The sequence below is a fragment of the Oreochromis niloticus genome, linkage group LG6 (genome assembly GCF_001858045.2).
Source record: "Oreochromis niloticus isolate F11D_XX linkage group LG6, O_niloticus_UMD_NMBU, whole genome shotgun sequence".
In the NCBI taxonomy this organism is placed as follows: Eukaryota; Metazoa; Chordata; class Actinopteri; order Cichliformes; family Cichlidae; genus Oreochromis; species Oreochromis niloticus.
Genome location: NC_031971.2, coordinates 13,388,728 through 13,404,916, shown reverse-complemented (window position 1 = coordinate 13,404,916; position 16,189 = coordinate 13,388,728). Strand labels below are relative to the sequence as shown.

The 16,189-nt window shown below is 43.8% G+C and overlaps 1 protein-coding gene across 3 annotated transcripts; it reads left to right on the top strand.

The window, feature by feature from the left end:
• The first annotated feature begins 384 nt into the window (after window positions 1-384).
• On the top strand, window positions 385-15,579 carry ern2 (endoplasmic reticulum to nucleus signaling 2). Of its 3 annotated transcripts, none has more exons than XM_005460734.4 (24): window positions 385-741; window positions 1,575-1,692; window positions 1,789-1,822; window positions 2,357-2,429; window positions 2,519-2,591; window positions 2,697-2,819; window positions 2,904-3,005; window positions 3,214-3,273; window positions 3,394-3,610; window positions 4,148-4,226; window positions 4,387-4,537; window positions 5,495-5,646; window positions 5,752-5,940; window positions 10,808-10,949; window positions 11,126-11,218; window positions 11,411-11,501; window positions 12,245-12,434; window positions 12,527-12,623; window positions 12,770-12,969; window positions 13,094-13,241; window positions 13,506-13,633; window positions 13,879-14,002; window positions 14,116-14,183; window positions 14,286-15,579. In XM_005460734.4, exons 1-24 carry the CDS (start codon window positions 652-654, stop codon window positions 14,466-14,468), a joined length of 2,925 nt encoding a protein of 974 aa, XP_005460791.1. In that variant the 5' UTR covers window positions 385-651; the 3' UTR covers window positions 14,469-15,579. The 3 variants fall into 3 exon arrangements, with proteins under 3 accessions (XP_005460791.1, XP_013120022.1, XP_013120024.1); XM_013264568.3 differs by having other exon boundaries at window positions 11,126-11,245; XM_013264570.3 differs by lacking the exons at window positions 385-741; window positions 1,575-1,692; window positions 1,789-1,822; window positions 2,357-2,429 and having other exon boundaries at window positions 2,573-2,591; window positions 2,904-3,024; window positions 11,126-11,245.
• The last annotated feature ends 610 nt before the right edge of the window (window positions 15,580-16,189 follow it).

The window sequence follows — 16,189 nt, the reverse complement described above, 5'->3', positions numbered from 1 at the left end:
CAATCCCTGCAAAATAATCCGATTCATTCCCTCTGAGGTAAGATACTTACTTTAAAACTAAAAAATAACACAGTATTTCTTTCCCTGTATTAAAGTGAAGTGCAAGTATAATTCGTTATATTACCTAACTAAACGCACTGATAGGTGTGTATAGGCTTTTTGGGCGGGGTGCTGAGAGAGAACAAAAAAAATAATGCCTCCACTACTTTCGATTGCACAAAGACCCCCTCTTGTTGCATTTACACCTGCCCTGTTGTCTTTTTCCACGTGTTCCAGCCATTTCCACAGTTCCTCCCCTTCTGCTCCAAATATCTCTTCTCATTGGTGTAGCTTCCTGTCACTCAGCTGGGGTAGGTCTTTGAAAAGGGCCCGCCCACCTGTCCGCTTGGCAGTTCGTTGCTGACGTCACCGAATCCGTCCCATCACGGAAATATGGAGTAGTGACAGGAGATGTTACGCTGCGTTTGTTATGGGTTTAAAGCGGCACTTCGAGCTTTGAATATTCGTTTTTAGTGGCTGTCCGCATGGATTTAGCGATGTTAAACGCCCGGGGTTAACTTACGAACAGTGGCTGGCAGGCGCTGGAAATGGAAAGAGACTTCGACCTCTTTTTTTAGTTGAGTACCGTTAGTTGTTCGTTTATTAAGAGCCATGAAACAAAGTGTTTTAGGGGTCATGGGGGCTGTGGGGCGCCTGCTCCTGTCTCTTCTCCTGCTGTCGTTGGAAGGCAAGCTGGTTCAGGTAAACTTTGTAACTTTGAGTTGTGTGGCGCTTTCTGCTTCTGCTGTTGTGAACACTGTTTTTGTGTTTCTATTTATGCCCAACGGAACTCCCAAATGGCATGTGTATCTATTTCAGGCTCCAGCAAAGTTGCGGTGATATGATGGGACGTTTAATGTCTTTAGCTAGCTAGCTCACTCGTCAGAAGAAAGTTAATACTGTGTGTGTGTGTGTGTGTGTGTGTGTGTGAGAGAGAGAGTCAGCTTAGTTTGCCTGCTTCACTTGTACCTCTGCTTCAGGTTTACTCTCCTGCTAATGTATAAATATGGGAGAGGTGGACTCTCAGACACAGTCGAGGGGACCTTATCTCGACTTAAAGTGATTTAACTTTAATCTTAACATAAACTAAACTTAAAGGCAGTCAAGTCCCCACTTTTGTTAAACAACTGTATCTGCCCACAGCGTAAGTAATACAAATACACTTAGGTTAACATACACACCCCTCGGCATATGGTGTCGAGTTTTGGAGGGCAGGGCAAATAAGGATATCCTGCTAAATGAGGAACACAGTGCACTTATTAGAGCAGAAACTCACTGCAGGGCATTACAATCAACCCCCCACCCCCCTGTGGTGGACCTGACACACCCACTGTCTCTCTCTCTCACACACACACACACACACACACACACACACACACACACACACACACACACACACACAAGCTATGTTGAAATCTTGGACACATGACACGACTGACCTCAATGTCAGACAGCTGTTCTAAAATTTCAGTCTGTTTCTATGTGTGTCTGTGTTTGTGTGTTCATCTATCTCATTTCTTCTGGCGACCCTTCAGGTTGGTGGGGTCAGATCAGTCACCCTTCCAGAGTCCCTCCTGTTTGTCTCCACTCTGGACGGTAGTCTGCATGCTGTCTCCAAACAGACAGGAGATATTAAGTGGACCTTAAGAGAAGGTCTGTACACAAAGAAGTCAGTACTGTTTACTCTGTTGTATTTATTTATTTATTTTTAAAACATGCATCATGAAATTCCTCTTCTAATTCTTTCAGACCCCATTATTCAAGTTCCTGTCTACCTCACAGAGTAAGTAACGCAGAGACACACAGACATGGGGCTCTGAGTGCCACTACTCGGAAATAACAATTTAACTTTCCTTAAAGCGTCACTGCTTTGCTGTGTTGTGCTTTTAGACTTATCTCAGGAAGAGTGAGCCACAACACTTATCATCTAAATGCATAAACAGTTTGCATAACTGTGGAAATTCTTCATCAAGTCTTGTGATTGCCTTTAAGCAAAGCATGGATCACACCAGAAAATCCTGCGTTAATAACAAACTCCAAATCTTAATTTAAGACAAAGGTGATATAATTAAGTTTGAATCATATATTGATAGGGCAGCACGGTGGTGTGATGGTGCTCTTTCTGTGTGGAGTTTGCATGTTCTCCCCGTGTCTGCGTGGGTTCCTCCCACAGTCCAAAGACGTGCAGTTAGGGGGGTTAGGTTAACTGGTGATTCTATATTGCCCATTTCTATAAGGAAATTGTGTTATTAGTTAAAATAGATGTTCTCTTTTTTTGATAGTGAGTCATTTCTAAATTTATGTGTATTTCATTTAGACCAGGTTTCCTCCCAGACCCCAATGATGGCAGTTTATATGTACTCGGTGGAAAGCACAAGGAAGGTTTGATGGTAAGGAGTGCTGTGCTTGTTTGTGTTATATTTCTTATATTTTTTTAAAAGAAGAACTTGTTTGATGTATTGTATTGATAAATCTGCAGAAGCTGCCTTTTACCATCCCTGAGCTGGTGCAGGCAGCTCCCTGCAGGAGCTCTGATGGGATACTCTATACAGGTCAGATTAACACTTTTTTTTTTTTATCACCATGTGTGAAACAGACAACTGTCATAAAAGGAGACGCTGACCTACATCGCTGCTGTTTGTTAATAATCTTCGCAGGTAAAAAGCAGGATGTGTGGTTTGTGGTGGATCCTGAAACCGGTGAAAAGCAAACCAGTTTAACAACCTCCACCTCCGACTCCATCTGTCCCAACAGTCCTTTGCTCTACATTGGACGCACAGGTACGTCTGCACAGGTGGCTGCACCCGCTCACGTGGCTGAGGGTTGAAGGTTGATGTTGATGGGTGTCGCTGTTTTTTTCCCAGAATATGTTGTTACCATGTTTGATACGAAGACGCAAGAGCTGCGATGGAACGCCACGTACAACGATTACTCTGCTCCGCCTTACGACGAGAAGCAAGACTACAGTACGTCCCTGCACGCACAGTCAGTTGCTGAGTGTGAATACAGTTGTTTTGGCAAGATTATTGTGACATTGTACAAATGTAACTCATAATTATCCATTATTGTGTATTTTGATACAGACTCTAGTTCATTTTTTTTACATATAAACAGCTGGTTAAAATGGTCTCAGACACTTCCAACGCTAACCTGTTGCCTCTGGTTTCCTTATAGAAATGGCCCATCTTGTTTCCAGTGGTGATGGTCTTGTTGTGACAGTTGACAGAGAGTCAGGTAGGGGGAGGTGTGTGGTTTTATCCCTTTGTGAATATTTTAACATCTCATATGATTGGTGTGTTCCTTAACAGTCATATTGAGGGTTGTAAGTCCAGTGTTGTTGTTCTTGTTTTCCAGGTGACGTCCTATGGAGTCAGAACTATGGGTCACCAGTGATCGGCGTCTACCTGTACTCTGGAGACTCGCTGAGACACGCCCCCCACCTGTCCCTTGCAATGGAAACACTGCGTTTTCTCACATTCTCATCTGTTGGGAACCAGGCAGATGCACACTCCACTTTGAAGTGGAGCTATCAGTTTGTGAAGGAGCAAGCCACTGCACAGACTCAGCTTGTGTAAGAAGAATTGTGTTCACTGAAGGATAGATTGTTTTGTTCAGTCTCTGAGTTCCTTATTGATTGTTATTCATGATGATCTAACCAGGACTCTGCGAAAATACAAAGCATGTGCTTCAAATGCAGATGATGACAGATGACAGGGACTCCTCATAACTGGAGTTAACATGCAGCACAGATACCAAGACCTGCTGAGTGTTTCTCTCCATCAGAATACCACCAGTTATATTATCACGTATTAAAACCCAATTGCTGCAGGCAAGAAGATGAGCTGAGGGGGAAAAAAAGATGCAACAAAAGTCTCAGAAAAAGCTGTGAAACCGGTTCCTGGTCTATCTTAACTCCTGAAACCAGAGGAGACCCTTATTTTCAAGTCTTCATTTCATCTTTATTGGATAGAGACAGACAGGAAACATGGGGACGGAGCGTATGATGTTTTACAATGCTACACAGTAATGGGTCATTTGATGCACAGTTAGGTTCATGAATATTTGGACAATGACTGAATTAAATTAACTTTGCTTTTATTTCCTTAAGGCCCACTCTCTATGTGGGAAAGCTGGACTCCCACCTCTACGCCTCGACTTCTCTTGTCCACCACGGAGTCTCATTAGTGGTGAGTTCAAAAATATAATCAGTTTCAATATCCAAACATCAGCACCCATTTTCCTCTAATATCATCATCTGTAAACACTAAACAGTGTATCCAGTCAGCTGATGATTGAGGTGATAATGGTCCACTCCTGACTCATCTGTGCTCTTTGTTGCCACGGCAGCCTCGGGGACTGACCCTGGCACGGCTCGACGGTCCACTGACGGCTGAGGTGACGGTCAGAGAGAGAGGGGAGTGTGAGATCACACCATCCACCGATGTGCGCTATCCTCCGGGGAGCATAAACAGCCAGAAAAACCACTGGCTACTTATAGGTAAACGTGTTCAAACACACAGCTTTCTTTATTAAAAATAAATAAGTTCTTCAGACACTAACCAACACAAATGACAACATTTGTATTAATGAAGTTATTGTCCAGAACTAGACAAATGGCTGCTGGTTTGTATTTCTGTGTTTTTAAAATAAAAAAAAAATAAAAATAAAATGCTGACCTGAACATAACAATTACACCTCTCAGCAGAGAAAATCGCAGTGAAGAAAAACGAGTTGTGAGCTGCAGGCTAACGTCACAGGCACAAACTCAGAAATAAAAGTGTTGACATAAATGACGTTTAAATCAATTAAAAAAGTAATAATAATAATAAAATGAAGCGTTAATCGATTCACAGAACACAACATGAATTTGTGTGTTAATTTGCTTCTGTATTTATTTACCTTTCTGCTAATTCACCTATCCTTTACTCAAATAATTTGCATACTGCTTCAGTATGCAAATGAGTGGGCTGCTATCCAAAGAGTGCAATGGGGTCAGTTTTATGCATATTGTTTGGCTCACAAACGTAATGGCTGCCTCCACTCGTTAGATCGCTGGAGACCTAATTAATCTAGCCGAAAACAATACTGTCAGTAAGGAATGATTAATGAGGAAAATAACTAATTCAGTACAAATGTAAACAAATACAGACCCATGTCAAAATGGAGATATTAATTTAGTGTATCACTTTATAAGTTAGTGCATATATATACTCTTGCTACATTAAATAATTATCTATTTAAGTATTTAAAAATGATATTCCCATAAGCAGCGGAGCATTAAGATTCCACCAAGACTTAATGTCCTTTTTATTTATTTTTCATGGTAAGAGTTCTGGTGTAGGAGCAAAGTCTTTGATTTATGGATCAAACCAACCCCCCCCCCAAGAAAAAAAACCAAAAAAAAAAACCTTGTGCAGATGTAAATGTATGTGATCTGTGTGTTTTGCTGTTTCAGGTCACCATGAGCTCCCTCCAGTAGCCCACACGACCATGTTGAGAGATTTTCCCACCACCCTGCAGCATTCTGGTGAGGCGGTCATCCCCCCTCGATCTTCTCCCTCCCCTGCCTCCCCGTTGTCCCCTGCCTCCCACTACCATCAGCGCTATGTGAGTCACAGCTGTTTCACAAGAAAAATGATAAAAAAAAAAAAAAAGTATCCACATCATCTTATTCTTGTTTTTTTTTCTCTTTTTCTTTCTTGTGTTTCTCAGTTTCAAACATTAGCTGGCAGACATAGTGACGCTAAGGCTACCCAAGGAGGAGCTGATGGGAAGACATCAGGACAGGGTCAGAGGTCAGCCACCGTGCTGCCTCTCTATGTGACTCAGGACCGTCTGACTCTGGCTGTCATGACTCTGCTGCTGGGAGGATGGCTCGCCTTCATGTTCACATATCCCATCGTGAGTTTCTGCTCGTTTTATGCTTCTTCTTTTTTTCAGAAGCTTTAACAAAAACTCGTTTCCTTTTTTAAAGAATTAAATGAGGTGATCAGTAGCACTCCTTTCCATCAATAATATGCAGTATCACCCATATATAAGCTTATGAGCATACCTTAGTATGAACATGAGAAATGGGAGTAAACCGCTGCTGCATAGCTCATTAATAAACTCACTACATGTTTTAGAAAGAAAAGCAAACTACAAAGGCGAGAATTTATGGTTTTGTCTGGGTGTCCGAGGTATATCAATGATCTCATCTCACTGCACAAACGGCAAGTTTCTTCAAAGGTGCTCTGATTTAATGGTGGCAGGTGGGATGCCCCTGTAAGTGAAATGTCCTAAACAGTCATTTACCTTTTGACCTGTGATCGTCATTAAATCCAAAACAGTGTGATGGAAAATTCCTGCTGCTCCCAGTTTTCCTCCACCCACCTTGTTCCTCTACTTAAGTTAGAAAGCTGTGTTCCTATTCCAGCATGTCATTCATTGACCCTTAGAGAACAGAGATCATTGTTTCATCTTCAGCTGTTGTTTACTCATGCGGGCTTGGTAATGAATGGTGACAGTACAAGCGAGAGATGAAGAGCGTTTCCACTCTGTTTGAAAAACCGAGGGCTGTAATGCTTTTTAAAATGCAGCCTCTTTTGTGTCTGCGTCTCATTTTTTTGGGCTGATGAAGCTCCCCTCAGCAGCACTTGGAATAGAAACAAATGTGTTTTCTGGACGGGTTTCAGCCAGATACAGTAACTAAGCCTCAGGCTGTTATCATGTCACGCCACATTCATGAACAGGACATTCAGTTATTGGAGTAGGTTATTTGCTCAATGCCACTGTGTGATAGACACATCATATTTACAGCAAAGCTTATCCTCACAGCTTCTGTAGCACCTTCCTGCATGAGTATGCATTTCCTAAGTATTGTTTTTGCAGAGTTTAATAGGCTACTGAGTGTATGTGATTGATTTTAAAAATAAATAAATAAATAAATAAATAAATTAAAAAAAAAAAAAAAAAAAAAAAAAAAATATATATATATATATATATATATATATATATATATATATATATATATATATATATATATATATATATATATATATATATATATATATATATAAAAAACACCCAGCACGCCCCTGCGGGCGGTTTATCCTTCAAGCTCGGGTCCTCTACCAGAGGCCTGGGAGCTTGAGGGTCCTGCGCAGTATCTTAGCTGTTCCCAGGACTGCGCTCTTCTGGACAGAGATCTCCGATGTTGTTCCCGGGATCTGCTGGAGCCACTCGCCTAGCTTGGGAGTCACCGCACCTAGTGCTCCGATTACCACGGGGACCACCGTTACCTTCACCCTCCACATCCTCTCGAGCTCTTCTCTGAGCCCTTGGTATTTCTCCAGCTTCTCGTGTTCCTTCTTCCTGATATTGCTGTCATTCGGAACCGCTACATCGATCACTACAGCCGTCTTCTTCTGTTTGTCTACCACCACTATGTCCGGTTGGTTAGCCACCACCATTTTGTCCGTCTGCATCTGGAAGTCCCACAGGATCTTAGCTCGGTCATTCTCCATCACCCTTGGGGGCATCTCCCATTTTGACCTTGGGACTTCCAGGTTATACTCGGCACAGATGTTCCTGTACACTATGCCGGCCACTTGGTTATGGCGCTCCATGTATGCCTTGCCTGCTAGCATCTTGCACCCTGCTGTTATGTGCTGGATTGTCTCAGGGGCATCTTTACACAGCCTGCACCTGGGGTCTTGCCTGGTGTGATAGACCCCGGCCTCTATGGATCTTGTACTCAGAGCTTGTTCTTGTGCTGCCATGATTAGTGCCTCTGTGCTGTCTTTCAGTCCAGCTTTGTCCAGCCACTGGTAGGATTTCTGTATATCAGCCACCTCCTCTATCTGCCGGTGGTACATACCGTGCAGGGGCCTGTCCTTCCATGATGGTTCCTCGCCTTCCTCCTCTTTCTTGGGTTTCTGCTGCCTGAGGTATTCACTGAGCACACTGTCAGTTGGGGCCATCTTCGTGATGTATTCGTGGATGTTTCTTGTCTCATCCTGGACTGTGGTGCTGACACTCACCAGTCCCCGGCCCCCTTCCTTCCGCTTAGCGTATAACCTCAGGGTGCTAGACTTGGGGTGAAACCCTCCATGCATGGTAAGGAGCTTTCTTGTCTTGATGTCAGTGGCTTCTATCTCCTCCTTTGGCCAGCCTATTACCCCAGCAGGGTACCTGATCACGGGCAGGGCGTAGGTGTTGATGGCCCGGATCTTGTTCTTACCGTTCAGCTGACTCCTCAGGACTTGCCTGACCCTCTGCAGGTACTTGGTGGTTGCAGCTTTCCTAGCGGCCTCTTCATCGTTCCCATTCGCCTGTGGGATCCCCAGGTACTTGTAACTGTCCTCTATGTCTGCAATGTTGCCTTCTGGTAGTTCAATCCCCTCAGTTCTGACTACCTTCCCTCTCTTTGTTACCATCCGACTACACTTTTCCAGCCCGAATGACATTCCAATGTCATTGCTGTATAGCCTGGTAGTGTGTATCAGTGAATCGATGTCTCGTTCACTCTTGGCATACAGCTTGATGTCATCCATGTACAGGAGGTGGCTGACAACCGCTCCGTTCCGTAGTCGGTATCCGTAGCCAGTCTTGTTAATGATCTCACTGAGGGGGTTCAGGCCTATGCAGAACAGCAGTGGGGACAGAGCATCTCCTTGGTAGATCCCGCACTTGATGGTGACTTGTGCTATGGGCTTGGAGTTGGCCTCTAGTGTTGTGTGCCACATTCCCATTGAGTTCCTGATGAAGGCTCTTAGGGTCCTGTTGATCTTGTACAATTCTAGGCATTCCAGTATCCAGCTGTGGGGCATTGAGTCATAGGCCTTCTTGTAATCAATCCAGGCTGTGCACAGGTTGGTCAGTCTGGTCTTGCAGTCTCGGCTGACTGTTCTGTCTACCAGTAGCTGGTGTTTTGCGCCTCTGGTATTCTTGCCAATCCCTTTCTGTGCCCCGCTCATGTATTGACCCATGTGCCTGTTCATCTTAGCCGATATGATGCCTGACAGGAGCTTCCATGTAGTACTGAGGCAGGTTATTGGTCGGTAGTTGGATGGGACCGGTCCCTTCTTGGGGTCCTTGGGGATCAGGACCGTCCGACCTTCGGTTAGCCATTCCGGGTGTCTCTCGTTAACTAGCAGCTGGTTCATTTGTGCTGCCAGACGCTCGTGGAGTGCAGTCAGCTTCTTCAGCCAGTAGGCGTGAACCATGTCGGGCCCTGGTGCTGTCCAACTCTTCATACTGGAGACCCTTTCTTGGATGTCTGCCACTGTGATAGTTACTGGACCCTGTTCAGGGAGGTCGCTATGGTCTGCCTTCAAATCCACTAGCCACTGAGCATTGCCGTTATGGGTTGCGTCCTTCTCCCATATGCTCTTCCAGTATTGCTCCGTCTCCAGCCTTGGTGGTGCTGTTCTCTTATTGTTCCCTTGCCACTGAGAGTACACCTTTCTCTCTGGTGTACCTCCTCAAGCGGCTGGCCAAGGCTGTGAGTCTTTGCTTGGCAGTTTCCAAGGCCTCAGGTATGGACAGCTTGCTGTATTTCTTATGCACCTTCTTTGTCGCGCCTTTCTGCAACTCCGTTAGTTGGCTAACCTCCCTTCGTGCTACTTTGATCTTGCCCTCTAGCCTCCTTCTCCATGGAGGGTACTGCCCCTTGTGGCTGTTCAACTTGTAGCCAAGCATCTCACTGATCACTGCTGCCGTAGTGTAGATCAGCTTGTTAGTGTCGGTAATCGTGGTTGTAGGTATCATCCGTAGTGCTGCATTAACATCATCTAGCAGACCTTTTGAGGGTACTTCACGTAATCTTGGTAACCGGCTAGGGGGGGTCCAGGTTTCAAGCTTGGCCATGATCCTATCTTTCAGGTCAGTTCCTCTCGCACTCAACGATCCTTCTCCTATCGCACTTGGGGCTATGTACCCAATCTCGGGTGGGGGTGATGATATCTCCCCCCTGACCTGGCGTCCTGACTCCTCCTTGCCGTAGCATTTATGTTGTACCTCGTCAATCTCTAGCTGTGAGAGCAGTCCCTTCTTTCGAATGTTGGAACACTGAGCTACTAGTTGTTTCGCCGTCATTGTGGATGTTGGGTATCGAAGAATCCATAGGTCCCTCATCCTATTCATGTAACCCCTTCCGGCAGGGTTACTTGCGTAGTAGCATTCCAACAACGCCCTGTTTTCGTCTCTTGCCCACCGATGCCTTCTTGTTCCAGTAGCCCACTTGTCGTCAGGGTGCCCTGGTTCCTCAACACCTGACGCGGACCTTGTTGATCCGGGCGACGTCCGAGCCGGCATGCCTTCATATTTATCTGTCTCGCTCATGTCTGCGGTAGGCTCACTTTAGCATAGGGGGTCTAGCCTTAGGACCCTTACTGGATACAGACGCCCCAGGCAGGAATCGAACTTGCGATCTTCTGCTCCAAAGGCGTGTAGTCTAACCACTACGCTATCCAGCTGCTATATATATATATATATATATATATATATATATATATAAATATATATATAAATAAATAAATAAATAAATCATAGTTTGAAACATCGATTATGGAACAAGCTGCAGATAAAGTGCACATTTATTTGTCTTGTTTTTGTTTTTAAGCTTCTTTTAATTGGCTTGGGTGGAGTTTTCACACCACTGAGACTGAATCGCAGTTGCCGTGTTTTTGAGTGTGTGGACAGTTTACTAATCTTATATTTTCAGTCCTGACCTTTTGAACTCAACCTTCTTGTTTGATGTGTTGTATATCGATATGTCTCTCTCCAGCGTGCAGCTCAGCAGTTGAAAGCTCAAAGACAGCTGGAGGAGGCCTTTGAGTCTCGTCTCCAGCGCATGCAGACAAATACGCAGGCACAAACCTTGGTTTCTTCGGACCCACCTCCTTCTACTGATGCAAACATCTCAAGCGGTGTGTGACTTAAAAACAAGTTCTCTATCGCTCTGCGCTTGTGAGTGCTGTGATGATGATGAGAAATGAAGAATCTGTTAATAAAATCTGGAATTATTGAGGCCCAGATTAACCTGGGCTCAGTATAAGTTTTAATACCTGCAAGAGTCTTATTCAGACTGTATATCTACACCTAGACCCGTTACCTGCATCTACAGAACCTCCACCTAGTCCTCACAGTCGCAGCAACAGCAGCAGCATCAGCAACACCTCACATGGAGATAAAAAAGGCAAGAATGGACACAAACCCACAGCAGGTAAAACACTGCATACTTGGCAAATTTGCCTCAAGATGCTTTTGGATATAAAAAACTCAACAGAAAGCATTACTGGGGGGAAAAAAAATCACTGTTGCTCCTTCACCTTAAAGATGAGCTTCATTTAGTTTTGCTTTCTTTATTTTTATTTTTTCTGTTTCTCAGAAGGAAACAGTGAGGAGGTGCACGTGGGTAAAATCTCCTTCAGTCCCTCTGAGGTGCTCGGACACGGCTCTGCAGGAACTTTTGTCTTCAGGTACGATATGTTTGTAAGCAGAAAACCGTATCAGTGGATTTTCATGTTTTTGAACAAAAGAAAACTTGTATCATATTTTTGTCACGAATTCTTCGTAAGCATATAAAAAGTAGCACGCTGTTTTCAGTGCCCATCACAAACAGCACTAATCCTCTGTATGTTTTCCTCATGATTATTAAGGATATTAATCATTATCCTTAATAAGGATGAGGACGACACCTTATCTGTACCCAAAATGATGAGTTTTGACATTTCAGTGTATGTCAATAAAGACATGGTTTGATGACCATTAGGATAGTTTGCTTATTTTATTTTTCTGAGGTCCGCTGCTTAGGCAGAGACCATCCTCACTAACCTCTGATGCATAGATACAGAAATGCTCCAATCAGGAAACGAAGGTTACTCCTGGTAGGCTGTGAACGGGTAAAGAGTTAAAAACTAGAGAGGGAAGAAATGGATTCTAATGGATGTTTATCTGATTGTGTTTTTGAGTTTACAAAGGGATATACGATAGCTAGCAGTGTGACTGGATGTGAATAGGAGCTCATTCAAAGCTAAAGTAACCACAGGTTGAAAAACTTGACTCATGACTTTGAAAATATGACAAGCACCAAAATACAGAGCACACAGCTGTCAGTATTTCTCACTCCTGTGCTCTGTAACAACAACACATGGAAATCCTGACACAAACTTTATCTTTTTGAACCACACACATGCACATAATTATGTTGTGGGGATTTTAGGGGTAAATTTGACGACCGCCTCGTTGCTGTGAAGCGAATTCTGCCAGAGTGTTTCGAGGTGGCAGAGCGAGAGGTGCAGCTCCTCCGAGAGTCCGACACTCACCCCAACGTCATCCGATACTTCTGCACAGAGCGAGACCGCCTCTTCACCTACATCGCCATCGAGTTGTGCACCGCAACTCTGCAACAGGTTGGAGCTACAGTGGACTGTCCCTGAGATCTCAGCTTTGACGGTTAAATGAATTATCTCGAAAACATTTGTTTTGTCTGTATTCACTGCAGTATGTGGAAGATCCGTCCTCCTTTCCTGAGCTGAGTCCTATAACTCTGCTGGAACAGACCATGTGTGGCCTCTCACATCTCCACTCACTCAACATAGGTCTGAGACACACACACACACACACACACACACACACACACACACACACACACACACACACACACACACACACGTATATTTACATACACTATAAATAATTATCTGTTCTTTAAAACTTACATTTCTTCCATCCTTTATCCGTCTAGTCCATCGTGACCTGAAGCCTAGAAACATCCTGCTTTCTGGGCCGAGCGCACTGGGTCGGGTCCGAGCTCTCATCTCGGATTTTGGGCTGTGTAAGAAGATTCCCGATGGTCGGAGCAGCTTCTCTTTGCGGTCTGGAATACCAGGAACTGAAGGGTGGATAGCTCCTGAAGTGCTGCGAGATAACCCTGAAAATAAACCGGTAGGTTGCAAACATCTTTATAAAAACTGCTACATTGTTCTCAGTAATAAATCAGGTTGGTCTTTAGAGTGAGAAGTACTTCATTGGCCTGTTGGTAAAGGTGTTTCTTTTCTCATCTTTCCAGACAACAGCCGTGGATGTGTTTTCAGCAGGCTGCGTGTTTTACTATGTAATCAGCAGGGGGCAGCACCCCTTTGGCGATGCACTGAGAAGACAGGTCAACATCCTGTCAGGAGAGTATTCGCTCTCACACTTTATGGAGGATTTACATGGTGAGTGTGGTCTTTCACTCGTGCCTCTCTCCTTAGTAGGTCCTATGATGTGAAAATGTGGAAAACCATCCATGCTTTCATACATGAGCACTGTTTAGCCACCAGACTTTGAACCGGTGCATCAGTTCAAAGATGCTTTTGGCTGCAGTTTTTCCAGTTACCTGCGTGAAATTGATGCTTTGATAGGGCCCCTTTTGTAAACCGTGATCAGATCGCATCACATGTGACTAACTGGAAAACATTTATATTTGCCGGTCTTATCAGATGATGTCATAGCACAGGATCTGATAGAGCAGATGATCAGTGCTGAGGTGGAGTCACGCCCTTCCACCGCCTGCGTGCTCAAACATCCGTTCTTCTGGAGCCCCGAGAAGCAGCTGCTATTTTTCCAGGTGTGTTGCCTCAGTTGCTCTGTGATCACTCGTTTATAGCTGCATGTAGACACTGAACACTAATAATAAAATGATGATTACTTTTATTGTTTCTGCTTTAAACGTTCTACTTTATAGATATAGAGATTTAGAGATGGGCTATGAAAAGATGTAGTGGTGAATTTTTTTTGTTTTGTTTGCTTTGTGTTTGCAGATTCTGTGAGCAGAGTTATTTATTTATTTTTTATGTCTATGTTTGTATAAAGGATGTGAGTGACCGCATAGAGAAGGAGCCTGCAGACAGTCCAATTGTAGTCAGATTAGAAACTGCAGGAAGATTAGTCGTCCGAACCAACTGGAGGATGCACATCTCCGTGCCTCTGCAGACAGGTTCGCACACACAGACACACCCTCGTAGCTCTACATGCACGCTTAACATCTGTGCAGGACAGTAAACCTGTAATGCTTATTTTTTTCCACCTCCTCCTCCATGGGCGCTCCAGACTTGAGGCGGTTCAGGACCTATAAAGGAAACTCTGTGAGAGACCTGCTGAGAGCCATGAGGAATAAGGTCAGCCTACATTAGAATCATTAGATTGAAGCAGAATCATCTTCGACCCACTTTTTATGTTTTTGACTTTTTCTTGTTTTGTTTTTTGCATTTATGTTACAGAAGCATCACTACCACGAGCTCCCACCAGAGGTGCAGGAGACTCTTGGTGAGCTGCCCGAAGGCTTCGTCGGGTACTTCACATCACGGTTTCCACGGTTACTGATGCACACACACGCTGCTCTGCAAATCTGTGCCCATGAAAGACTGTTTCACCCTTACTACCTACCCCCCAATGCCAAATAGCTTTCACATGGCTATGCACTCCACATTTCATGTGCAGGGCCAAGTAAAAGAAATCCCTGACTGTACCCTGTTATTGCTTTTGTAAAGCCCGTGCTGTTCTTCAGGGGAAGTTACAGCTGCTCTGAAAATATTTTTTTATAGAACTTGGGGTTGTTTTATAGATTAATTTTATTGTATTTTTATTTCTTCCCTACTTAAAGAATGTATATATTTGTATTAATAATAGGATATGTTTTTAAACTAGATCTCAGTCAAATTACTTTTTTTTTTTTTTTTTTTTTTTTTTTTTTTTCCTTTTTCTTTTTGGGCTTCACTAAACCTAAAAAACAACAGTGGTTATTAACTCTGTGAGCCAGCTTCGGTTTTTTCCAACAAGAGCTATGAGCATGTTAATGACACCAGATATCCAAACATGGACAGGTCTGATTCAGCACATTTCTGACCAAAGGAACAAACTATAACTATAAACAACTGGATAAGAAATGTTAATACAGGCTAAATACAGCAGCCAAGCCCAGGAAGGTAATCTTAAGTAATAAGCCTGTTAATAAGGCTTGTTATTTACTACCCCATCATGAAAGTAAATTTGATCACAGTGACGGTGTTGCTTACATGGTGTGTAAGTGTATTTTTGCCTTCTTACAGCAAAAAAACCCCAACAGAATTTAAAGTAAATTATTTTCAAATCTCCATAGCTACCTGAGCGCAAAACCTTTGGCTTTTCTGATTGGAAGGAAAAGCCAAAGGTTGTAGGTGATCGTTTAAAAACTGTAGACACTCTTGTTACCTGAGCATCAATGATCTTTCAGCAATGATAAAAAAGTATATATATATTGTTTTTAAAGAGAATTAACTGGTCAGAAGATGCTGGGTTTATTTGTGTAGAAAATAACCTGCCCTTGAGCAAGTACATTGATTTTTAACTTGTGCTACACAAAGTGATGGCCGCTTTTATTGAACTGAAACGAAATGAAGTAAAATTATGATGAACTTATATTAACTACTGAAAATAGCCTCTCTGAAAGTGGGGATAGTTTTACAGGTTGACAGAATCATGTAGACTGATGCATAATAACTCTGAAATGATTAAAGAGTGTGCTGAAGAACTGCAGCAGATCTCGTCTTCATGTTGTCAGTGTAGAGGTTTATAACTGCGTGTACAAATGTTGTTGCAGCTGTAGGTAAAGCACACACCGCAGATACTGAGGTACACAGTTACACAAGGCTACACACTGCTACACACTAATGTTCATGCTGTGCTTCCTTTAACTGTTCTGGAGACAGTGCTGTACCTGCATAACTGAAGGTAGTTATACAGCTCCACCCGGGCATGTTATCCACTAAAGTGAATACACTGAATATCACAGTCAGACATCACTGACACACTGCATACGTGGGTAAAGCTGTGAAAACTTGGAAGTTTGTTTCTGGTAGAAGACTTGAGGCCACACAACTCGGCGTCAACCGCACGCTCATCCCAGCAGGAGAAGAGGGGAGGCCCACATTGGGTGCCCACGGCCAAAGGTTGAGAGTCCCAGTGGACCTGAAGTGTCGGGTACTTGAGCCTGGTAGAAGCTGGCTAGCCTGGTATGAGTCAAGAACTGGTGCCCAAGAACCACACGGCAGCCCTCTGCCTCTCGATAAGAGGGAGGTCCAAGCCACCAAGGGAGTAGGGAACAGACCGGAACGATCCCAAAGTACACCAAAAGCTGCCTGTAGAC